Consider the following 25,512-nt stretch of genomic DNA (forward strand, 5'->3'; position numbering starts at 1 on the left):
TTAAAGTTTGAGGGAGGCATCTGTATGCTAATTCTCTCTCCAGTTTGCTAACAAGCGTTTTATAGGGATACAGTCCATTTTCACAAACTACAGGCCTGCTTCTAACACCAGTTGTAAATCTGTACAACACTTACTGGAGTTACTCCTGAAGTACACTGTATAAATTAGAGGAGAAAGACATATTCTCTACCGCTTCACCCCCAGTCAGCTTTCAAAGATTTTTCTAGATTTTAGGAGATGTTCACATCCTTTTTAGTCCACCTTCAGGATACGTTGTGTCTTCTGCCAAATATCACCATTCTGAGTTGCAATCATTGCAGTATAAATACAGTGTCATACGAACACCTCAGAGGACCCACACGTAAATCAAAAGAACTGACATTGCTACTGTGCAGATAACGTGACAGATCTTCTCCAGTACTCTTTAAACGTTGATCACATTTTGATGGGAAGAATCTTCTTGTCTCAGGAGAGACAAAATCTCAGCCAATCACAGTGTTTCCAAATTTTACTGCTATTTTGTGTGATGGCTGAGCTTATTCTCTTTGGTATTAACGTACCATAATTAGGATGAATGCTGAAATTGTAGCATCAGATACACGTCAAATAATATTGACACTGCTGATTTGAAGAACTAGGCTAGGAGATTAAACATTAAGAAATGAAGAATAAATAGTAAATTCATGCAGAGCTACCCAATTCACAGCATAGTAGGCATTATGTCAAATAAAACAACCAAGTGACACAAAGTTTTTAACAAATTTAAGAGACAACTAGACATATTTACATAGGCATACAGGATTGGAAGATATATTAACAATATGGGGAGACATGTTGTAATAAACTTGAAGGGGGACAGGCTTGGTAGGCCAAATGTCCTTTTCCCATTCAGGAATTTCTTATGTCCTCATTAGCTTTTCACCGCTGGACAGCTGCAATGTTAAAAGTTGGCTCGAATGTTAAGGAAATTGAGTTTAGTGTCCTTAATTTAGTCACATTTATCCATATCACAAAACAATCATACCATTTGGCCCAGCTGACAGCATCTGCTCAGGAAAGAGGCCCATGCTGGAATGGCAGGGACTTTGCAAGGCAAAGCTAAAGACACGGGTGAAGCTTGCTGAGCATGTCACACTGAGCCTGTATTGATTAGGAAGACCTACCAAAACATTATGGAGAGAAATCCTCTCAGCCTCATTCCTTTTCATTTCTACACCTTTTCACTTGTAATATTTTAATTGTCACAGAAAATAGTGGGTTCCATTTCATCTGTTGTCTCACTCCACTGACAGCACCAGTCAGGCAGGGATGAATGCAGTCCAAGATGTTCCTTCTTCCTCCACCTCCAAATTGAAGTGTGGCCTTAAAGACAAAATTAATAAATAATGGGCCCGATTCAGCAATACTTATTCATGTGAGTAATACAGACAGGGGTAGGGTCCAACTCTTGTAAATTCCACCATGAAGTAGGTATTAGTTGTATGTTTGATTATTTTGAATAGACACAAAACAATGTACATGAGAAAATCAAGTGCTAAATAATCTGGAGGGAGGAGAGGGCTACTTGGTTCTGAACGCAACCAAGAATGTGAGGGGGATACAAATGAATCAGCAAAAAGATTTTGTATTTTCACCACAAAGAAGCAGTAGACCATTTTTAAAGAGCACAACTTGCTCAACTATTCAACAGGATGACTAGGTCCCTCAGTGGGAGGCAGATTCCTCTAGTGAATCACCCTGTTATATGCCTGAAATCTGCGGGGAAGGTGCAGTGGAAACTGCAGAGAGATTCTACTGGCTCCCAACAGAACACGAAAGGGGTTGGTGTCCCTTTTTGGCAGAGAGAACTGGAATAGAGGTGTCCTGCAGAGGAAACCCTAGGCACTATGAAGCTTGTGCAGAATGTTTAGGCATAAGGTTTTTGTGCATTACTGTGAGTTGCAAATATAGCTAAGCCTCAGGAAGTGGAAAACTGCAGAATTAATACAGTGTATGTAGACTCTGTTCTAAGCAGTGTTGGCACTCCATCTGCTTACATTGTACTTTCAGCAGGGAAAAAAATGATGAAAATATGTGCAGTCATATTTTTGTTACTAATCTGAACACTTCAAAGATTGGTGGAAAAGAATTATAGTGCACTCATTTTACTTTTATTAATTAACTATGTTAAACAGCTCCTCGTATATGGGGGTGGAGGGTTAAGAGATTTTTTTCTGTTGGTAACATGTTTTTCTTCTTCTCCAGTTGTTTATTAGCTAAGGAGAATAAAATACTGCATAGATAGTTCAATATAATTATCAGAACTATTAAAGTTCTGGGTAGGTGGGAAAGAGGAAGTAAAATGGAGAATAAGTCAGTCTGTAGCGAGAAGAAACTGATGTGTAAACAACAAAATTGTATGATTTATTCTTTTTGATGCATTGCACTTTTAATAAAAGAATATCTCCTGGAAACCACTGTAAATAGTATGAAACATGTAATTAGACTTAGCTCTTCCTCACTCTCTGCCTATTTAAATGCTCAGTAACTTCAATGGTGATTCAGTACCAACTGATTTTATAGAAACAATGAGAATGAGAACACATTTGTAGAGTTTTCAATATCTGCTTTACAGAGCACCTTCTGCACCTCCAAGTGCAAGGAACTCCTATGTCCAAATTGATACTGTCTTCACCAGCACACAGCTCTCACCAGCATCACCTCACCTGGCCCATCCTCCTTCCTGAACTCTAAACACAGTCCCACCAATCTCCTTGAAAATCTCTCAGATAGAGGCCCTTGCCCTCTGAAAGGGTGGCAGCACCTCATTCATCATGCCTATTCTCTTTGAATAGGCAGGAGGAATGCCTATCACATAAATGGCAGCTGTGATCAACCTCTCATTGTCCAATATCAACCTTCCAAAAATGGCATCCAAAGTGCACGTATTAGCTATTGTGATCTTTGGTGTTCTCTTAAAGCCCCAGCTCCTGGAGCCATGGGATTGTATTAGACTCTCCTCTTTTTTTTAAAAAATACCATGTTTGTAGTTCTCAGTTTCAGCAAAAAAGCGTGAAAAAAATGATCCAATTGCATCTCAAAGACTGGTAAACAAATAAAAAGAACCTAAGTTTTTAATCAAGTGATTTGAGGACAAGGACTTTTAATGCTTCAGATATGCAGTATTGAACTCTGACAATGAACCTTCCCCATGTCACAGGACGAATAGGCTCACTGGAGAGACCAATTCTGTGGCATAACTGCTGAAGTTTAAACAAAATGGGCTGATTCTGAGAAGACAACAAATCTGCAGAAAGTGGAGATGGACAAGGCTTTTTTATACAAACCTCCCAGTTCTCCAGTTTGGAAAGTCAGAGAAGCAACTAGAACCACGGAGTCCCCATCCCACCACAATCAATCTCCACCAACTATTGTTGTAATCTTAGAAGGGGTGAGGATACGATAGCCTGCAATCTCCCCACTGCCTTGTCCCCTAATAGCTGAGCATGTTCAGGGAAAAGTGGCAGGCTGGTTCCAAGGGCCATCTAGTGCACTCTCTCTCCCATAAAATGAAACAGCAATTAAAAGAAACAAACAGTAGCACTCTTTCTCCCCAACAGCATACATAGGACTTAATAGTCCTTTAGCCAATCAGGAGAGAATTCTGCTGGTGCAGATGCTGTGTAGGTCACCCATAAATGGCCTTATGCAACCCCCAAGCATTGGGATTGTGCCAGAGATGGGGCTTTAAGTTGCAAGGGGCACATTTGGGATGGAATCATCCTGCAGAGTGCTACTGAAATACTAGGTGGTTCTGGCTTGTGGAGCTGCTCATAGGCAGCTCAGTCAAATTATTCCAAAACAGTTCTATGGACTGTTCAAATCATGCTGAGGGCTCTTTTTTGGTCCCTGAATTACCTATACGCCTTTCTTCTTGTTCTGAGCTTCCTGGAAGGACAGCACACATAGCATGCTCTTTTGCCCTGTCTTCACTCCCATTTCCCACCTGGTCAGAAGGAGGAATGAAAAATACAACAAATGAGAGGCATCATTGCAGTTATTTCATTTTTAAAGGATAAACTACTTATTTTAGAGGGTATCTAGTTGAAAGATGCTTGTCAGCATTCAAGAAAAGAACAGCAGCCCGCTTCACTCCATCTCCTGTCAGCTCCTGCAGCCAGGTGAAGCGCAGCGTGCCAGACCATAGGCTATCAATCTTCACCACGCCCCCCTATAATCCTCAAGACCAGGTCCCTCAGTGGATAGGGTGTCATGGGCAGGGAGAGAGGGCAGGATAGTGATGGGAGCTTTGGGAGATAAGTTCGGACATGACTCCACCCCACCCCCAGGCCACTGGGTCTCCCGGGCTGGATTACGACTATGATCCATGGGATGTAAGTCTGAGTGCCCTGCTCTAGAGCTTCTTCAGCCAGACTGCCACAGAAGCATGGTGAAGTCACAGCCTCAGACCTTCTGCAATTGCATAGGCATAGATTTTGCTCTTGCTTAGGAACTCTGCTCCAGAATCACAGAATTCATTTTAAATGGTCTTTGAAGCCTTTTATAATTTTTTTGAAAAATTAACAGAGTCCTCCTGAAACAGCACAACGCATAAAATAAGAGCCCAGGGTGTGTGTGAAGTGTACTACTCATCTCGATGGGGTGTTGATTCTGAAACCTAAGGCAGGTGATCTAAAAGTCAACAATATTAAGTTTTTTTATGGATGATTTTTAATAGAATTATCCAGCTGATGTGTTTATCTCATAACACAAAACTGTCTCTGCCACCTTCCTTCATGTCAAAAGGCCCAGCTGCCTCCTCTCCACCTGTCAAATTCCCAACTTCTCTCCCAACTACAATGTAGTTGTGTCTTATCCATACCCAAGTCTGTGACCTACTCAAAATGTGGGAACAATATACATTGCACATAAATATAAACTCAGTGGAGCCTCCATGACCCAGGCTATTTTTTTAAATTAAATTCAGTAAAACCCTCCATTTTCTAGTGTTAATAAACCTGTCCCAGAATCTCCACTGTGCTCTACCACAGTCCAGCAGAATCCAAAGATGCTGGCAAAGGGTATCAGATCAGCTTGTCACAGAAAGCACCCAGCCCTGCATGTGTTCCCAGCCTGCCACCACAGTTCCTCCTTAATGCCTCTGCTCCCGTTCCGCTAGACAGCAAAAAAGCAGTGGTGGTGTCTGGAAACAGTACAGAGTGTTAATTTACTGAGCATCTGGAGGAAGGCAAAACAAAGTGCATTTGATCAGGAGGGAAGGCTGTGAATTGTAAGCAGGATGGCTAAGATGTCCCACTCCTGAAGAGATCATATTGTGGTTGGAGAAGGGAAAGTTGCTTATCAGATGCTCCCAGAACAAGGGCCTAAATCCTTGTTTTCTAAAATGAGATCATGAAAAGTTGGCCCTTACCAGCTTTGAATTTCACTTTCCTTTGTTAAAATCAGCTCTTTCCTCAGTTCCACAGTGACTATTTAAAGCTCCTTCTAGCTCTGAGACACCTGCAATTCCTAAAAGAGAAAGTCTGAATCATTAGGAACAATCTTACTGAAAATAGCTGTGACTCCAAGGGTCAAAGCAAATGGAAGACCTAGGCACAGCAGTCAGAGCTTGCCCCTTAATGCTGTAAGTCTTGCTCAGGTTTACCACTCTGCTATTATAAATTCAAACCCCTGCAGGAAAAAAGTTAGCACGGAGCATATGCAGCTGCTAAACATTCCATTTAATATAACTTCAGCCTGTTCTGAGAACTACACTTCACAATTCCTTTACACAGTATCTGTCTGTCAGATACTACTACAAAGATAACCATAGTCTACATAATATACTTCAGCTATAAAAATTATTACTTAGACAGTTGTATGTTTTACTACACAAATGGAAAAAAAATAAAGATATTAAAAGGTTTTTTTCATTTCACATTCCAGATGTAACATCTCCTTTACATAGATGACCCTCAGCAACTGTAAACACCATCATGCATCACATTCCAATACTTTCATTATGAAGCAAATTCTTTAATCTACAAAATATAAAGAGTACTTTATCCATTTAAGGTACTTCTAAGGCATCCATCAGCTTGCTTTCTAAGAATTATAACAAGAAATCTAACAGGCCACACTTTAAATGTTCATCTCTCTGAGATGCTATCTGAGCAATACAGTTAAATGTATCAATAAATAAAAAGTCTAAAAATGTTTTCTTCCTTCTTGAACACATTAAGCACTCGGATAAATTCAGATTTGGTATAAATGGAGGCTATTCCCACAGAAATCCTTGGATCATGTTTAGCAGTGACACTGTGATAATTAATAACTGGTGGTATAAAGAAGAATGGGCAGATCCCTGGCCTCTTACTCTCTTTTGCATCCTCATGTAAATTGTTTTTCCTGCTACACTTTGTATTCCAATCCCAGAGCAAGCTGCATGCATTTCACTTCCGCATTGAATGCCAGATCTGTGCACATTGTACATCATCACCAGTTGCGCCTGTTTTCACACCAACTTACAAATGATATGTAGTTTACACTACTCTTTATGTCACCAGTGACTCCGGGTTTGAGTGTTTTTTTTTTGAGGATTATGATTTATGCCTGTAAAAATATAATAAGTAATTTAAAGTATTATGTGCACTCCATAGAAGTGTTATTATGATCATAAAACCCAATAGCAAATACACTTGGTATTTTAAACTCCCCATATTAAAATAGCCTTGGGTCTTCTTACTAAGAATCAGAGAAACAAGCTAAAAGAGAACAAATGACCATGTATTGCCTATCTGACAGATTTCTTTATGGTTTCCTCAAGTCAATTAACTTATTAACATCAGGAAATTTTAAGTGTCTGTACAATGCAGAGAATCTTACCCCTTGTATTTAAGGAAATATTGTCCAAGTGTGTTCAGATCAAATGTCATATGTTTTTCTGTAAATATGTGTAAGACATATGTGAATTGTTGACAGCTTCTTAGCAAGACAGAAACCTACATTTTTTAAAAATAGACCTTCACAACAGCAGAGGAAAAAAGTTTTACATTAGGATGATACTTACTTTGTGTCTTTGTCCTGGGAGAATGCAACTAGAGAAACCACATTTAAAAAATCAGACATTAGATATGCAAATATGTGTTCAGATCAGAGATACAAAAATTATTCAAATGATTAATTATTCATCATAAAAATGTCAATTAATAATTCCAAAGCATAATAGGCATATTTCTAATGCATCTTTATTCTACAGGCCTAAATACTCTTGAATCCCTGGGTTCAATTGCATTCTAACAAGTTTTTAAAAATTCAGCAAAGTAAACAACATACTAAACAAAAGTGAGCAGTGAATTTTAATAACAACTCAGCCAGGAAATGTACCCACAACTCAGCATCAATCCCACAAGAGTGGAAAGAACAAATACAGCTCACTATGCCAGAGAACAAGCCTTAACTAACTGTCCTTACAAACTTTCCAAAAATGCATTCTCCACTTATTATTAAAGGTATTCCAAAGTCACAGTCTCTTGTTTATTTAGCACAAGGACAAGTCAACATCCTACAAAATAGGCCATGCCAAACACCATGTGTTCAGCTGTAGTTGAGAGAGAATTACGTTACATGCATCAACAAGCCTAGGTTGTCTTAAAAATGACTTTACACATGATAAATTAACGCACATGAGACAGACAGATTCATCTTTACAAGGAGGGCCTCTCAGGAGACTGAATACCTTAGGAATACCCACAGAGAAGATAACTAAACAAAGCCAAGCAATCCTTTCCCTTGCCTCAGGTTTTTCCGCATAGGGACTCGGAAACTTTTTGAACGTCGATTCAAGGGGTTTCTTCCCAAGTTTCCCATCTACAGGCATGAGGTCATCCTTCCCTAAACCTGGAACCTACACAGATCACAAGACACCTGCATGAAGCAGGAACAACCACATGGAGGCCCAGGGCTCTGCACAGCTCCCTGGTTTCTCTTTTCCCACCAAGAGAAAGCACTCGACAGTATCCTCACAGGTGACTGCACAAAATGGTCCCCTGCCCTCATATAAGAGGCCTCAACAGGAGGGAATTGTGCTTGAAAATAAACCTGCACCCAAGCAGAGCATACAACTCCCTGCAGCTGTTCCCCAGCTCCTTCCTATCTCCACTTCTATCTTCCAGAGCTCTGCAAGGTGAAAGAGAGACTGGAGGCAGAATGGAGCAGAGGAGTCATCAGTTTTTATTTAATTTTTTTCTGTCTCAGTTTTCATTTATCAGAATTTTCCAGATCTGAAGAAGTGGGTCTGTCCCATGAAATCTCATCCCCTAATAAATTATTTTGGTAGTCTTTAAAGAGCTACTGGGCTGCTTTTTGCGTTGGGATCCACAGACTAACACAGCTACCTGTCTGCAAGTATTCCCCCACCAAGGCAAGTTCAGCTACTAAATCTTTATATTACCTACACTTCTCCTAGTACTCATAATCTTTAGCAATATAGTGTCTGAAAGGAATATCAAAGCTAGACTAGACAAACAGATGCAGTCCACTTAAACCCTAGCATAGAAATGTTTAAGAGCGTTAAAAACATGCTAAATGGCCCTGGTCTGGATAGACTACAGTGGAAAGTCTAGGAACAGCTAACAAGTTTTACAGGTGTTAAATCCTGTCTTTGCTAGTGTTTCAATTGTGGTAGTTAAAGTATGTCCACCATGTAAGTTCACAGATATTTCAATGCAGCCTATTTTTCTTTCAGCCTAAATGTAGCCTTGGTTACTCGCGTATGGATTTAGGTGTTTAACTTGAGGTAAAACAAAGCAGCAGATATGTTGCCGTTTAAAGACTAACAAAATGATTTATTCGGCAATGAGCTTTTGTGGCACAGACCCACTTCATCAGATCACCAAATAAATCGTTTTGTTAGTTTTTAAAGGGCTACATTTCCGCTGCTTTGTTTTGCTGGAGTACAGACTAACACAGCTACCTCTCTGTTACTATTAAATTTAAGGTAACTTAGCCTGCAACTAACCCTTCTAATTCCTTCCTCCTCACCCTTATTTTCCAAACTGCAATACAAAATTTGCCCAAGCCAAATGACAGGGACCCACATGCTGTAAAGCAGAGATCCCCCGCTTTGCTACCTGTGATTAAAACTAACTTCATGAGATGCAACCAAAAATCCCTGTGAGTAGCATACAAGGAAATCTAGTTGCTCTAACCCTGGCTTGCTTGGTCTCCCCAGATCCACCCTTTCTGGGCTGGGTGGTGGAGTGCAACAGAACAAAGTTATTCTCCACATGACCCAGAGCTTGACTCCAGAGGAGAGAGATTTGCCCTGTCATCCTATGTCACTGGTTTCACAGAGAGCCACGATTGCCATAGATTTCAAAGGAAGGCCAAGGTCCTCCAGGGCCTAGCTAACCCACTTAATACTGAACCAAGCTACGGGGGGTGAGCCGAGCCAAGCCCAGCCCCCGCCCACACACAACGAGTTGAAGAGTATGTCACACCGTCCCATTGCCCTGCCTCCCTTGAGGCTGCTGGAGACTCTCAGCCCCTGTGGGCTCTCTTCCCTCGCAACCCCTTTCTCATGCTAATGAGCCTTGCGCCACCAGCGGCCCATGGCCCCCTGTTTGGCATCCAGCCCCTCCCCAACCCGGGAACTGGGATATGAGCTCACGTGGTGGTCAAGCAGGCGCTGGGCGAAAGGGCGCTGGTGCCGGAGGAGGAGCGGGGTCTTTCGCTCACGTGGCCCCTCGCGCCTGAGGGCTGCAATTGACACAGGGGAAATCATGGAAGGGGAGGCAGCAGCCCCGCCAGCGCTGGTTTGTAGCAATAGCGACCAGACTGGTGGTGGTGTGTGCCCCGAAGTTTCCTCTCTTTCACTTTGCACACAGCAAAAGTTGCGGGAGGAGGGAACTCCACCCAGCGAGCTGGCCTGAAAAGGGGGTCTGCTCCACCCCCCCGGCTGCCTTGTGTACCTACCTGAGCAGTGCCGGGGGAATAAAATGGGGCTGGGTTTCTTTTTAACGGCTAGGGGCAGGTATCACACTTGTGAAGTTTAAAATAAAGGCAGAGAGGCTTCATCGAGGGCTGTGTCGAGGAGGCTGATTAATTGCAATCTGCTTTCCACGGGTATGAGAAAAATCTGAGCTGCCTTGCCAGCACCACCCCCAGTAAAGGCAATATCAATAGCCACTGTCATTAGTTCCATCGCTTAAAGAAGCTGCACGCCCAATAGTAAAGCAGTCCAGGGCAGGAAATCACCGCCTGGATTAAGGTTAAATTCCTTCTCAGTAGGATTTAACTGATTGTTAAATGTTTATGTCTGCTAGCACAAATAAAAAATAGCAACCCCTCTATAACACGTTCAAAAGTCTGTTTAATAAAGTCTTGTGTGTGGTGCTAAGCCTAAGAAGATCAGAGCATTTTATCTCTATGATCCCTGTGTGGTGGGGGGTGCTTTAAAAATTGCAGAAACTGTCAGATTGAGCGGTGGAGGAGAGTTGACAAAATTATGACCAGAGATTATTCGACGGTGCAAAAGTGTTCCCTGAAGCCCATGAACATAGTCACACGGTCTGTTTTGCCTCTGTGATTCCGTCAAAGCTCTGTGTCTGTGTGTGTGTGTGTGTGTGTGTGTGTGTGTGTGTGTGTTTAGATAGATTAGATAGATATAATATGATGAAAAATCGATCGCAGCCTTATTGCAGGTTAAAATAGAGCTTCTTTTAATCCATCTACTCACCCTCTCATTTTATAATCTGGAACTTCAGGAGTAATAGGTAAGGCGTTTGTAATGGGATTAAATTATTTTAAGAACTTATTTTCCATGCAGGACGTGAGTGACTGGAAATTGGACGACTCAGTAACTGACATTCACTTTTTTAACATATGCATCTGAGCTGAGTTTGACTCTTTAAGGAATTAGCAGAGTGCCCTTGATTTATAATCAGTGTCTTGTGGATCTGAGAGGATCTAATTCACATTAATAATACTTTGAATCTGATTGCAGGATATTTGCAATATGCCACATATTTCATCAAGATATTATCAGGCTCGTCTGTATCGGTGTATCTCTGCTTTCTTATATGTATAGTCATATCTGATAGCTCAGCCATCCTCCAGCAAAATATTTTTGATATTCAATCACTAGTTATGCTAAAAGTTTTAGCACAAGTAACCCAGCTTACCCCAGGAAAGGGCAACAGAGCCTTCGCTCACACATGCATAATTACGGGGTTCATTGTTCTCAGTTCATCATGTACCAATTTAAAACAATTCAATTTAAAAATATAACTGGCAGATCTTCAGACAGCTGCTCTTTAACATTTCTGTGAAAGCTTCCTATAAGACATACACAGACACATTTTCATTTCATTAGGTCGTGTTTACAACTGTTATCCACATTTTAAAGCCTCTGCTCATAATTTTGCCTATGTACCTGACCTGTAAAATTTGACCTGGTGGTTTGATTAGGTACCTGCTCGGCTAAGCTAGTCGTGTCCTTTGCTGGAAGGTTGTCAGATCCTCACTCGCTGAATGAGAACGGAGAGGCAGCAGAAAAACAAACTCAGTTGAGCTGAGGATTTTATGTGGAACTATTAAAAAGAAAAATGTTGTGGTTGTTGCTCTAAAATTTGCCTGTACTAAAGACCTCTCCGGTTTCTAATATTTATGAGTGACACTGACAGTTACAGTCCACAGAAATGTTCAAATTTTACACTGTAACCAATTTTCCCTATTCCCCCCCAAAATTGCATGATCGGGCGACTGCCAGTGCAGTGCGCTCAGATCTGATTTTTTTTTTACTTGTAGAGATGGTTTGTTAATAGATAAAAATAATCCTCAGGTCTCCGAGGAAGGGCTCATTTGCAAATGTTCGTTTGCTTTTTCTTCCTTTGCAATGCTTAATCATCAGAAAGGTGTGCTCTGATCAGGGGCAATTTTGAGTGCAATTGCTAGTGACTCTTGCTAGCATTACAATTCTTGCTTTAGGCACGCATTCAATGCACAGTTCAAGAGCAGTTTATCTTAGCTTAATGTAAGTAAAAGTATAGTGTCGGATCAGTGTACCATTTGTTTCAGTTTACTTCGGGGGGCCAGAGGGGAGTGCAGTAATAGATTTAACTCTGTCAAGCAGGGAAATCCATACGGAGCCCGCTAATGCAGCCCCATGGGCAGCCCCACATTTACCTTCAGAAAGATCGTGCAAATGTGTAGGATATGAAGTTCATCTTCACATGGAGATTATGTAAAGCTCTTCCAGAGAAGGAACCGTATGTGGATTCAGTGAGGAGCTGGTCATGAACTGATAAAGGCTCAGATATGCCCCCCTCCACCCTTTTCAGATAAACTCTTTGCTCACCATCCACAAATTTGCCTGTCTTTAGTTACCTCTATATTAGTTCCCAATTATGTGCAGTGCAAACCAGCTTTTTGATTAACAAAACAGCAGAGCACTGGTTAAGAACACTTACACTTCAAAAAGCCAATCCCCCTGAGAAGGGGGCTCTGAATTGGTTAATAATGTGCAGTACTTGCTAAATTGCTGACTTCCAGATGTGGAAAATATCTTTCTTGTTTAGACCCTACGTAACCTGATTGGATTACAACAGAAGCGTCACATTGGAAGGCTTTTGAGTGATGATTTAATTAACCATACAGTAGAAAGCTGTATTTGCCAGAAAAGCCCTTCCAGATTTGCATAACCAATCCCTTCAGTGCAAAGGTGGAGTCTGGCTTTAATATTATTATAATTATATGATCATTATTATTATTTGCCTGGTTTTAAAAACTGCTAAACTTGTCATCCCCCCAGGTTTAGTACCTCTAGCTAGTCCTTCTCCTCCACACACACACACGCAGGCACAGGGGGAGAGGGGCAGTAAAAGCCCTTCCACCCCCTGGTTCATATCTGGGAACAAACCAGAAAGAGTGTCAAATCTCACGTTTTTCACCCATCTAACAGCCCGTTCCAATCAGCCGCTTGAGCCAAACGACAGCCACCCAAGTCAACAAGGCGCCTCTCCCCCGTGCAAAGCCAGGGGTTCCTGGCTCCCCAGAGTGGCGAGCTATGCTGCTCCCCTCTGCAACAAGGGGGCAGGGGGCGAGGGCAGAGGGGAGGCTGGCCCCGGCTAGGGTCCCTGCAGGAGAAGCCACCCAAGCGGTCGTGCCCGCGGCAGCTGGCCCCTGTTGCTTGGCGCTCTCGGAAGACGCGAGGCTCTGGCTTGGAAGCGCCAGGATCGCTCCCTTTAACTTTCCGTTCCTTTGAGTTCCACACTCCTGTGAATGGTGTTCACCGTTTTCCGCCCTGGATCCAGTAGGATTTAGTGAAGAGGATAATGATGCCACAGACTTGCTGGGGGGGGGGGGGAGGAGGGTTAAGGGGGAGGCGGGAGGAAAGGGAGCGAGGGTCGGGGGGAGGGAGGAGGGAGCCAGAGCGGGAGGGAGGTGGAATTTCATTTCTTCCACTAAAGCGTTTGCGGAGACTTCAAGGTATAATCTATCCCAGATCCTTTCCCAGAGAGAAACTTGGCGATCACGTTTCCACATGATGCTCACGTTTGGTGCTCTTCAATTATCCCTCCCCACAAAGATAGGTGGCGTGTGTTTCAGGGTCTCTCCTCTCTCTCCTACAGAAAAGAAAAAGAAAAAAATGTCATTAGAAGAGGCGTAACACGTCAGTCCGTCCCCAGGTTTGTGTTTCCTGGAGTGGCAGAAAGAGATCAGTCCTAACCTGCCCAGCAGGAATAACGGTCCTTCCGACAACTCTTTGCAAGGCTTTTTTTACAATTTTTCCAGGAGCTGCATCGCCGGTCACCTTTTCTCTTCCACTTCGCGGCTTCTTCATGCTTTTTCTTCTCCCCGCTGCTGGCCACAACTACCAACAAGACTTCGCAGGTAGGGTCTGAATTTTGAACATTTCTTGCTTTCTTGGCTTTCCCCCCCTTTCCTCCTGCACCGTCTCAAGCTCCCCCCCACCTTTATTTTCCTCCTTATTTTTATTTCGAGGGGGTGGTTTATTCAGCTTGTTTATAGTTGGGGGATCTCATTTTGAACAGAAATGTGAAGTCACTAGGCACCAGTGTCAGGAGGGATTGGTTCTTCTATGGCGAACCGTTCTCAGCTGTTGTTCCCCCCCCCCCCCCGTACCTGTCCAGCCAGGTAGCAAAGGTATCTTTTTTCAGTTACGACAGGAAAAGTTTCAGTGCACGGGAAAGAATTTATTTCTTTTAAATCCTCACTGATCTTTTAGTTTAAAGTTCACATGGGATCAGCTTGAAGTTTACATGTACCTGTTAGTGATTTGCACGCCCTGGGTGTGCCCTGAGAGCACGGTTGGGCAGTATTTTCGCTGCAGCCTGCTTCAGAAGTCCCAGCAAAGATGTGTTTCCCCAAACAGAAAGTTTGCTGTTTTGTCTGCCTAGCAAGTTTCATTTCTTTATTTTATCTGGTGAGACTGTGTGAAGTAACTCCTCAGGTTCTGGGATCCCAAAGAAAGAAGTGAAAGTAGTGACTGGAACTTAAAAGTCGTTTACAAAAAACAGCCAGTCCAGCTGGGAAGAAACCCCTTCTCAAAAGCCCAAAATTAGCAATTATTGACAACTTTTCCTTTTCATGCTAAGGAGTGGAGGAGCTAGTGAAATCCATTGAAACAATTCGCCATTGGTCGTTTTGCATTATTACGCCAAATGTCGAAGAGAGCTCACAGATGCGGGCTTTTATGAATTTGTTTATCTGCTACCTACTTCCATCTCCCCCTTGCTTGGTCTGTAATGATGAGGCAGAGATCACAAGAGGCAGAGCAAGAGATGACGAGCAAATACAAAGTTTCTGCATATATTCTCTCAATTTCGCCCTCCCACACACACGCATCCATGTCCGCAGAACTACCGGTTTACTTTCTCAACCTGGATTCATTTGCTGGATAGTCTGTGACTAAACATGCTGACCTTGTGCACACAGTCTGCATGTTCACATACACTTACCTGCACACGTTTGAAAATCAAAAACCTAAGGAAGTCGAATTCAGAGCAAACAAGACAGAAGTACAGCCACTTAACTGAGCAAGCCTGATGTAAGTCTTTAACAGAGCGAAGAGGGAAAAATAACAGCTAAATCCACTTGGTTGCACAATGTGTTGAGACAGGTCATCCATTCCGCGGTTTTGTGTGAAGCTTTATAGCATAGGACCAGACAATAGCTCCTAAGGCTGAGGGGGGATTTTGTTCAGAAGAGCAAGGGTTAATTGCCCTTGTTTTACAGTTTGCATCTGTTACATCTTTTATAGCCCCCTGTTTAAACTAATCCTCAAGTCAAAGCATCTTTAAAGCGACAGCATCTTCCTCTAGACAGTAGTTTCAGGAGCCTTATATCGAGCAAACCGAGTGCTTCCCCACTCCCGGTTTGACAGAGTCAGTCTCACATACCGCCTGCATGTGTACAGAGAGAGGTACGAAAGTTTACAAGCCGAAAGGGAGGCGATCATTTAGAAAGCCAAGAAGCACTGACAGCAGTAGTTTTGATTTCTGTTTCTCTTCTCGGGCGGCGGCAGGGGGGGGCGACACATACTGAAGCTTTGTGGAATGGGCAGGGGGAAACCCTGCAAGGAATATAGTCCAGCTGACTAAAAAGGTGCCAGAGGTTTATAATTCCACTTCTCCTCCTTAGTGCGGGGGGCTGTGAGGTCTCAGCTCTGCGCCTACAGGGGAGGGAGAGGGAGCGCGAGCTGCCCTGCTCGCCCAGCTGGCCGAAGCGCGCTAACAAAAATACCCGGCGAGCTGGAGCGAGCTCTAGGGGGAGAAGAAGTTGCCCTCTCAGGCTCGAGAAGTTTGGGGAGGAACCGGGCCGCCAAGCCCGCAGCCCAGAGCCTCCCGTCCGAGGCTGTGCATTCCCTCATACGGGCATGAGTTATGACTCACTTGGAAGATGTAATTCTTGTCTCTCGGATCTCCTTTGCTGGTGTGCTGCACACACGGAACAATTAAAAACCCGGCCGGCTGGCCCGGGGAAGCTCTGCCCCAGCCTTTGTGCGTGTGTGGCTGAGCTGGTCGGGGGGGGGGGGATATTTGGGCTCCCTTTGGCGCCCTGCGTTTGAACGGGATATACCAATGCCCACATTGTTGCTGTGTTTGGTTGTTACATAGAGTCTGCGTGCTGCTGAATCAGGGAGTCGAGTCCATGCGAACTGCCATCTGATCCACTCTTATCAATGAAGCAGCAGATCATGGCGGATGGCCCCAGGTGTAAGAGGCGAAAACAAGCCAATCCGAGAAGGAAAAACGGTAAGAAACCCCCGGATCAAACTTTTCCTTTCGGCTCCACGCGAGAGCCGCGGGGGGGGGGGGGGGGGGAGAGAGAAAAACCCACCCAGCCGCCCGGGGCTGGCCGGCGAGGCGGTCTGGGGGGCGGAGGGGAGATCCGCCTGGTGTGTGTTTGCGGAGGGGAGAGTTGCAGGGCGTCCCGGGGAAAGTGAGCGGCCGAGCAGCCGGAGGGCTCCAGCCCTTTCCCCGGGCGCTCCGCTCCCCCCACCCTCGGCTCCCGGGCGCCTTTGGAGAAGTCCGAGCAAGTGGGCAGCGTCCCAGCTCTCCGGTGCTCCGAGCGGGGCACAATCCCGGGGCGGCTGGGGAGGAAAAGGCAGAGCCCGAGGCGGGCTGGGCGGCTGAGAAAAGCGAAAAGTTTCGTGCCTGGCTCCCTGCGCTAGCGAACGGTCCTGGGCGCTGGGGCTCCGGCGCCGGGCTCCTCAGCACCCGCTGGATTCGCTCCCGCTCGCTCGCTCTCTCTCTCCCCGGCTTTATTTTCCCTTGGCCGCTGCCTGCAGCGGCAGCGCTGCCTCCAAGACGTGTAAGTCTCCCGCAGACCTAAGCCACTTTCCGGCCAGTTTTCCCGGTGGCAGAACCACCCGAGCCCCGGACCCTGGCGCCGGGGCAGGGAGAGGCGAGAGGGGCCGAGAGGTATTTTCAGGAGTTCCATGCGGGGCGGGGGGACCACGGCAAACCCCTAGTCCCTGGGAAAGCGGGAGCCGTGAGAAGCCCGAGCCCCACTGGCGGGGAGTTATTTACTTCTCAATATTGTTATCGACTCGCAAATGAAACTTCCTTCTGCGGGCTCGGTCATGAAAAGAGGGAGTTTGCTGCCCGGTTGTCCAGAGTCGCCCTCTCCCCTGGTCTCTCTCTCTCTGCAGGCGACTGAGGGGCTGAGTTCAGTGGGACGGGGTGTTCTGCTCTGATCTCACGTTTGGCAGCTCCTCTCTGCTGTGGGGCTCTGGCCCTCCCTGGTTTTTCTCCTTTCTTCCTTGGTTTGGAAGCCTGCCCCCCTCCCCCCAGCCACCCTCGAGCCCCTGAACGGAGATCCCGGCCCCACTTTCAACAACTTTCCTCTGGAGAGCAGGAGGAAGGAAGATATTTGTGTGAACCTGAACCCATTTGCTTAGAGCTGAGCTACTTCATTTAAGTGGGGGGTGGAGTGTGGAGGGGAGTGGACGGAGAAAAACACAAAGACAAGCGAATGTTGATTAGAAACAAATGATCCTTTCTCTCTCCCCCCCTTTCCTCTCTCTAGGGTGTGTGTGTGGGTGGGTGGGTGTGTGTGTGTGTCTTTTTCTTGTGGTGGTGGTGGAGGTGTCGAGCCATATGGGGGAGTGATAGAGGAATTTTAGTCAGAAACTGTTCTTTATGTCACCCTTTGTGTTGTCTTTGATCTATTTGCTTGGCTTAGTATTACAAAAAAAAAACAACTAAAATAATATATTCCAATCAGCTTCCCAATGGTCCGTTCCTTGTTATCTTTTGTAAAGTCTCTCCCCACATGCCCACACCCCGCCTTTACTCCTGTGTCTGTCATTATTTAAGGTGGTCCTCACATAGGAGACCTCCCCTTCCCCTCATCTCTGGATAATTTAGTAGACATTAAAATTACACGTAATGTTTCCCTCTCCTCTCTCGTGTTTCCTCTGTTCTTTTTATTAAATGTTGGTTATTGATTTTCTAAAATCGATGTCTGTTGTGGGGTTTTTTTCCCCTTACAAGTATCTAAAGCACGTTGCTGATCAACTGGATAACAAAAGCTTTGTGTCAAGTAGCCTTTTTTCTTATGTTAAACAGTCATTTTTGAGAGAAAAGCGAAGGAGATTTAAAGCAAGGCATCCAGAAGTGCTCCATGGCACTACAGAATATTCTGTTTGTTTTAGCCTTCTTATTTTATCCTTCTTGTTTCTTTTCATGCAAGGTTATTAGTTTAGCGTATTAAGCCTCATCACATGTTATGTGATGAGTGTGTACCGACGTGTTTCATGTTTTCTCAAAACAATCTGATCAGCAAAAAATGTACAATTGCTAAAAAGCTGCATGCTAATGTAGCTGGGCGAGATCACAAATGTAATGTGTACACACAGTTATTGCACACAAGTCCTAGGAAACTCACGTGGACCGGAATGACATATATTCTGGTGCTCCACTGAAATTGTTATTTCATGGGATGCAATAACTTCAGACACCCAAGTCAGCTGGGCGTAGAAAGTTTAATTGCGATTTTTAAGGCAAAACGATCCTGCAAACTTCATTTAAAGTGTGTGCGTTGGTTGCACGAAGGTCTAAGTTCTCCCTTCCCTGTCTTGCTCCAACCAATGCATTTTTATTTGATTTGATTCCCCTTTTCCCAGGGTTTTTGCTTTGCGTTCCATAATCTGCTTCTTTCATTCATTTGAGTCAGAAATGCTCTGGGTTGGAGAAGCAGGTAGACTTTTTTTTTTTTTTCATTTTCTCTCTCGACAAGCTCGTATCCAATGTCTTTTCCTTTGGGGATTGCCCAGGATTTATCTGAACTGAGTGGATTTTTCTTCTCTCCTGGATTCATGGAAAAGATGTCACTTCTGAGCTTGTGTCTTTGCTGATAACACTAAATATGATGATGCTTATCTAATTCATATAGAAATTCCTTGGAAAGGCAATAGTATTAAATTTTTTTCAAAGCTGCAAAAATAGATGGGCATCAAAGAGACCAGAGTGATATAAACGTAACCAAATAGAAGTGATAAAGGGGATCAAAAGAGAGGAAGCCAAACAGTACCTAAATGTGTTACAGGCTCTGTGTGTGGGTGTGTGTAAGGATGGCCGGGGCTCAGGATTAGAAAACGATGCTGGATACAATTCCTACTAAGCTAAATAGGGTAGGGAGGGGAAAAAAGCGCAGGATTTTGAAAGATAACGGAATTGATCAGAGGGGAGAGGAGTAGGGCAATATCAGGGAGACCTGTGAGTGAGTGTGGCCGAGGTGGGCGAGGTCATATTAAAATAAATGGTCACGGGGGGGGGGGAGGGGAGGACTACGCCCAGGAAAAATAGGTTACAGAGAAAAGTCTAAAGAGAGGTGAACAGGAACAAGGGCCTGGAAGGTGGGAAAACCAGAGGAGCCCGCAGCCCAGGAATGTGTGTCGGTTTCAGGAAAGTTCAGTCAGATGATTTCCAGTCGCCTGACTCACTTTGTAACACTTTCACTGAAGGAGAGAAAACCCAAAGCCCCCTTCTTTTTCTCCCCACTCTGCACTTCCTCCCCCCCTCCCCCTCCGAGAGTGAGCGCTCCCTGGCTCAGGCAAGCTGCTGAGATCTACTGAGCAGCGACGTTTGAAACTTGCAAAGTTTGGTGTTTGCTGTGGGTGATGCCCCTGTTTGTAGCTGAAGCGGTCTCACTGGAGCTGCTGCCTGATTCTCCCCTCCTGCTGCACACAGAGCCTTAGAAATAAGGGGAAGGGGACTGATTTGTTATCATTCCTAGGTACAAACACGCTTTCCTTAAAACAAATCTCGCTGGCCTGGCATGACTTGTGGGTTGAATTGTCCTTTTAAAGAACAAACAACAAACGTTTGAGAGAAGGAAGAGGAGAAAAGGAAAGTTGGGTCTCATTTCCTCCAAAGTTTCTGTAGACATCTCTCTTTGATTTCCTTGCCATCTCACTTCCAGTGGCAAAGAAGAGGGAGAATGCTCAGTGCTTTCCAGGCGTCTGATCCGAAAGGGAACACAGACCAAACAAGGAGACACAATTATTCCCTCCAAGACCGATAACCAAAAAGACACCCATCCACCTCTTTCTAGTGATGCTGGGGAAGAGGCAACATTCGAATTCATTCATTCGACCCGTCAAAAGGGACACAATCTAACTAGTGTTTCTGGGCTACGGGAAGTGGGGTTTGTTTTCCCCGTAAGTAAAGTTTGGAGATAGCTAGAGGGTCTCGGATACAGGCATGGGGGTGATCCCTAGTCAATTTCAGGTGAGACACGTTAGAACGGTCAACTGAAAATGTTCATTTTCCTAGTTACCTTTACAAGTGTGCAGATCTGTTGCAAGGAGATTACTGTTACAGTTGGTGAGCTCATTGGGAGAGTATTTTACTACTTTAAGAGGTACCTGGAGATAGGTTGGGGGGGGGGAGTTAAATAATATTTACTAAATGCTAGGGACCAAGAAGTACCGAATAGCCAAGTGTATCTCGCTACACAGATAAAGTTCGGGCATGTAAGAGAGGAGGCTGTTATCTGTGCCAAGACTGAGCTATTGATTTTATTTTGAGTTTGAGAAAAAAGGAGTGATTTGGGATATTGCTCAATGCCACTGTTGAATAGCATATGCCATTTCCAGTAATGTTTCACATACTGGTTTGGCCCCACACCTCTTTAGTTATTACTCATGAGCTACAGATCAACTTTTTAAAAAATCCTGTAAAATAAGATAAACATTAACTGCAATTTACAAAAAACAGCATTGAAAGTTAATTACAGTAAATTATCCAAGATAAAAATATGTATGGAAGATTGAGAAACAAGCTATAACACCGTGTTGGGAATATTCCCTAAGGAAACTGTGTCTACCCTTAAAGTAGAAAGAAGGGTGTTGATTCTTGTACAGCAGAACAACATTCATTCCAAGAAATGGGAAATTCTTCTCCTCACAACAGTTTTTGGCATCTGCATTATCACAGTGCTTTTTAAGGTGCATTTTCTCCTCTGTGAAAGAGAACTCTTTGTCCTTTTTTCCAAGACCATGGCTTCCCAAGGTAGACACTATTTTGTGCCTGTCACATAGAAAGGGAGTGCAGGTTTGCAGTGCTCACAGACAATTGATTGTCTGCCCTAATGTGTTTCATTTACATGTTTATAACGTCAATAGTGCTGGGGTGTCCACTGTACCATTCATTCCAGCATTCCCACAAGGGTGCAATTGTCTGAATGGCCAAGTCAGACACCTTTTTGATTGCTCTTTAGTTGTCTTTTTAGAGTATAGAGAAAAAGAAGAGAAATCTGTGCTGCAGAAACACTAGTTGAAAATATTTCAGAATTAGATGTCACTATTAAAGCAGATGCTAACATTAGGTAAATTATATATTTTAACTAAGATTCTAATGGTGTAAAAAATTCAAACCAAAGAGGATGGGTATTGCAATACGACTAAATCCAGTCCTTTTGCTTATTTTTAGTCTTTTTTACATGATTTGTGATTTTCATTTTGCTTTCAGCCTCTGAAAACGCGGCCACCTCTTAACTCTTCGTATGCTTCACTGTAATTTGTGATTTTCCCTATATATTTACGTATCTCTGTTTATGCCAACAGTGTCAGCTAACCAGTTGGAAAATCTATTGAAAGAATATTTAGGCTGGGGAAGTGTAAACTTAAAAAGTAAGATCCAAATATTTCTTCATCAAGCATTTTAATGAAAAAAATATTACGATGACTGGACTTTCCTTGAAATATTTTTCACTTAAATAGCTGTATGCCAGCGTCCTGTGTCTTTGGTTACAGTCTTCTAATGCTGTAAGTTCCGAGCAGTGTTTCTAGGAGTTCCGAAGTCAATAAAATCACTTTTTAAGGTGTGCTGTGCTGTTTTTATATGCCACACTGTCTTTATCATTTCAGTTGCTTCTGAGGGAGCCGAGAAGTGATTGCATATGTCTACAATTCCATGTATGACTAAATAAGCCTAATATCTTACTGAAGCAGATACATTATCTGCATAACATAGCCACATATAGCCCATGTGGATGCACCTAGGAAATAAAGGTTTCACATTTCAGACATGGGCACTTTCCCCCTTAAAATTATGATCCCAAGTGCTACAGTTAATAAAAGTTAACTTATTTAGACCATGGTCCATCAAGGAAGATAACCCTAACTCCGGTGGCGTCTAATCGCCGGAGGGGGGGACAAAACTTTATAATTTTGTTGCAATTAAAAAATTCTCTCTCCTTTTCCCCCCCTTTCCTTCCGGCCTGTTTGTGGAAAGATTTTTTTTCTCTTCCTAGCAGGGAAGACACACACAGTAGATGCACCGTTAGCTGAACCCCTGACACGGCGGTCTTTTGAATGCCTTAGGTATGATTTCACTTTCGCTCACATCAATGCTGACCTGAATGCCTTTCATATCTGATCCGCTGTGTCTCTCCCAGTAAACATCCCCTGAGGGGAGAACAAAGAAAGGAGCTCTTCTTCTTCTTAATCACAATTCAGCCCATTCACCGCCGGCAGGCTACATTTGCATTCTGCAACAGAAAGCCAAGATGAAAAGGGGGAAAAAAAAGAGAGTGAGAAGGGGGGGAAGCAGAAGAGTGGAGGCCGAGTAAAATAACTTAGGTGTTTGTAGCTGTTTGTTGGGCTTCCCCTAGTTACAAGCCTTATATAGATCCTGCTGTACCCAGCCTTGGCTCTCCTGACAGGCAGATAGTGTTACAAGATGGCATGCCTGTGCTATTCATGGCCACTCGCACTAACACTTGAGGTAAAAAGTGTCAGGGAGGGATCAAATTCTACTCCGAGAAGTCTGGTCTAGGCCGGGTCAGGTGTGTGTACGCTCGGCTCTTGACTGCTGCCTATTATTTTCTTTTCAGTCCCATTCTTGTTTACTCGCCATGACCTTGGGGAGCGGAGGGGGGTGAGAAAGGCGGGGGGGGGGATAATTTAGCGGTGGGGTGAGTTGGGCTGGCGTGTCTCTTTCCCACCAGGAGAAAAAGGGCCACTAGCTTTCCCAGGTTGGCGGTTAGCAACATTTTTGGCTAGAGGGAAATAACACCCCCACCGCCACCACACCTCCAACATCAGCAGCCCTTTGTAAAGGAGCAATGCTAGACTGGTGTAAGTTTCTTTAGCCACGTTGTCTGGTGTTGGCAGCCCCTTCCATACGGTTCCCCAGCTTTCTTGCCTGCCTGTCTGTCAGGAGCTACTCTCTCTGCGTTTCTTAGCAAGACAGTATGAAAGATGGTTGAGGTTTTGGTTCGATTCAGTTTTTCTCACCCAGAGGAGGTTTATTTATAAGTGAATCCTGCGTAGTGAGAAGTATTTGAGCCCTTTCAGGGAGACCTGTCATTTTTTTCTGTGTTGTTTGCCTCCATTTGCAACATGTAAAAAGTAACATGCGGTTGCTCGTGTTAGAGTAACCGGGGTAGTGCAGAAATCTTAAGTGACAAGTTTTCAACTATACTATCTCCTGCCTACCAACTGTCATTTTCCAGAAACCGCTTTTAAGATAGTAACAGTTTTTGGTTTTTTTTTTTTGGCCGATCAGCAAATAGATTAAACTTGCTAAAGCAACTTTGAGAGTGAGCTGTTTGAACAATGTGAAACGGGGGAGAGATGTTTTATTTTCTTACAGCTGTATGGCACATTGCGCTCCTAGAAGCTCACTAACCGAGATGTTACCAGTTGAACACAAGCATGTGACACAGATTCCTGATTTTTTTCCCAGAAGATTTACAGAATTCACAAAAAGAGATTATCTCTACACCTTCCACCCCCCTGGCCACCCCCATGACCCAAGCAGGGAAGGATTTAGGCAGATTTACTTCAGTAAACACCTTTGGATACTTCGGGAAAAGTAGGAGTCTGTTTGCAAAAGGAGGCTTTTGTTAAGTGAGGTGCTGGGATAATGCTTTACCAGGCTGCTGAGATATTAACTGGAAAACTGGTTAACTCTTCGTGTGCTCTGCACTTGCACTCGTCAGATAGGACTCGTGTTCCCGGGGGGACGGACTTTGGAAGTTCCAAGTTCTGGTCATATAGCTGGTTGCATGACAGGGAAGGAGGAATACAAGCCTGGGGTTTTCAGACCATTTTGAAGCTAGGCGTCCCACAACATAGTTTTCTCCTTTATAACGGAATGGTTTGGGTCGAGTGGGGGCTCCGATCAGATTTGACAGTTGTACCAAATCACCCTGAAAAACAAAATCTTCCGCGCATGTCGAGGATATAAAAAGTTCAAGTTCAGAAAACCATGTGGAAAACTTTCGGGCGCTGCTAATAAATCTATAACGTGATTTGGAGGAATTTAGGAACGTGTCTTGAACAGGAAAATAATCTTGTCGAAAAGAGGAGACTATACGTTTGCATACGTGTAAGGCTGGAGGAGGGCTGGCACAGTATCTCTAGTCCCATCTTTGAGGAAACCTTTACTTTTTTCAAAGCACATAATCATTCGAAAGGACCCTTTCATCCTGTAAGAACCTCCTGTTACAGAGCCCTAGCGGGGTACCCCAGTTATGTCAGGAAGGGGTTAATAATGGGCTATTTTTTGCTGGGCATAAGAATAACTTTTCAGGTGCTGCTTTTTTAGTTTCAATAAGATTGCCTTATTTAGTTTTCAAGAAGTGTAGGTGTCAATGTTAGAGCAGTCACAAACGTGTGAGAAAGCAAAGGGTATGAGACATGACAGAATTAAAGGTGTTTGCTATGTTGTTACCCGTGTGTCAAGCTGCAAGCTCCCTTTGTCACAGCCTTCTGGTGATTTGATACTGCAGATCCACTTCCCTTCTAGGTGATACAGTAGTTTTTTTAACGGGGGGTGGGGTGGGGGTCATGGGTAGGTGCGCTCATTGCTCTTGCAGCCTTCCTCCCAAGATGCCGTTAGAGCACCTCGGTCTAACACACACACATCACTAACTCCGGCCTTATAAAAGGGCCCTGTGCACTCAAATCCCAGGGTGGCAGCAGCAGCAGCAGCATTACAGTGTCTGGCAAGGAGTGCAGTTTGGCAGCAATGTCATCTGCCAAATCATCCCATAATTACGCTTTATGTTAGTTGTCTGAATGGCCAAGCATGCAGTATTCCTGTGGAAATCAAAGGAAGGCTTCAAATGCCTTTTTGAATACTTTCAGACCATGGTCAGGTCACAGTTTGGGAGATGAATTAAACTGATCTCATTTGTGATCTAATTGAGGTTGGCAACAACCTTAGCAGTAGCAATAACATGCAAACAGAAATCCAAGAGCAAAATTCAGCAAATCAGAGCTTTGGCTAGAAAACTGCCAAGGAGTAAGGTCGCGGTTGCCAACGGAGAGGTTAAACTTTGTCTCCTTGCTCCGCAGCAGCGCAAGCTTTGCATATTTTGTCGGGTCTTTCACGGGAAAGTTAGGCTAGAGACATGCAAGGGAGAGAGACAGCCCTTGTCGGGTCCGCAGGGAAGATCCCAGCGCTAACCACGTACGTCTCTAGTGGATCCAGGGGGGTGCAGCAAGAGCGGCTGAAAGTGAAGTCTAGGAGGAGGCAGGGAAGGGGACGGGGC

At 44.1% G+C, this 25,512-nt stretch overlaps 1 protein-coding gene and 1 long non-coding RNA gene across 11 annotated transcripts in view; one reads left to right on the forward strand and one right to left on the reverse strand.

The window, feature by feature from the left end:
* Positions 1-809: 809 nt before the first annotated feature.
* On the reverse strand, positions 810-5,881 carry LOC142016604 (uncharacterized). Its single transcript, XR_012646328.1, has 3 exons — positions 5,411-5,881; positions 3,898-3,985; positions 810-1,362 (listed from the first exon to the last, which is right to left on the reverse strand). It is a non-coding gene; the product is annotated as an uncharacterized LOC142016604 (long non-coding RNA).
* A 6,996-nt stretch (positions 5,882-12,877) lies between these two features.
* ZEB2 (zinc finger E-box binding homeobox 2) overlaps positions 12,878-25,512 on the forward strand; it is a 137,853-nt gene continuing 125,218 nt past the window's right edge. For 2 of the 10 annotated variants that reach the window (XM_075000581.1, XM_075000586.1), the window contains exons 1-2: positions 15,916-16,001; positions 16,119-16,256. In XM_075000581.1, coding sequence (XP_074856682.1) covers positions 16,206-16,256 — 51 coding nt within the window. In that variant the 5' untranslated portion in view covers positions 15,916-16,001; positions 16,119-16,205. The other 8 variants (XM_075000580.1, XM_075000579.1, XM_075000578.1 and 5 more) reach the window with 8 other exon arrangements.

Source organism: Carettochelys insculpta, chromosome 8 (genome assembly GCF_033958435.1).
Source record: "Carettochelys insculpta isolate YL-2023 chromosome 8, ASM3395843v1, whole genome shotgun sequence".
NCBI lineage: Eukaryota > Metazoa > Chordata > Testudines > Carettochelyidae > Carettochelys > Carettochelys insculpta.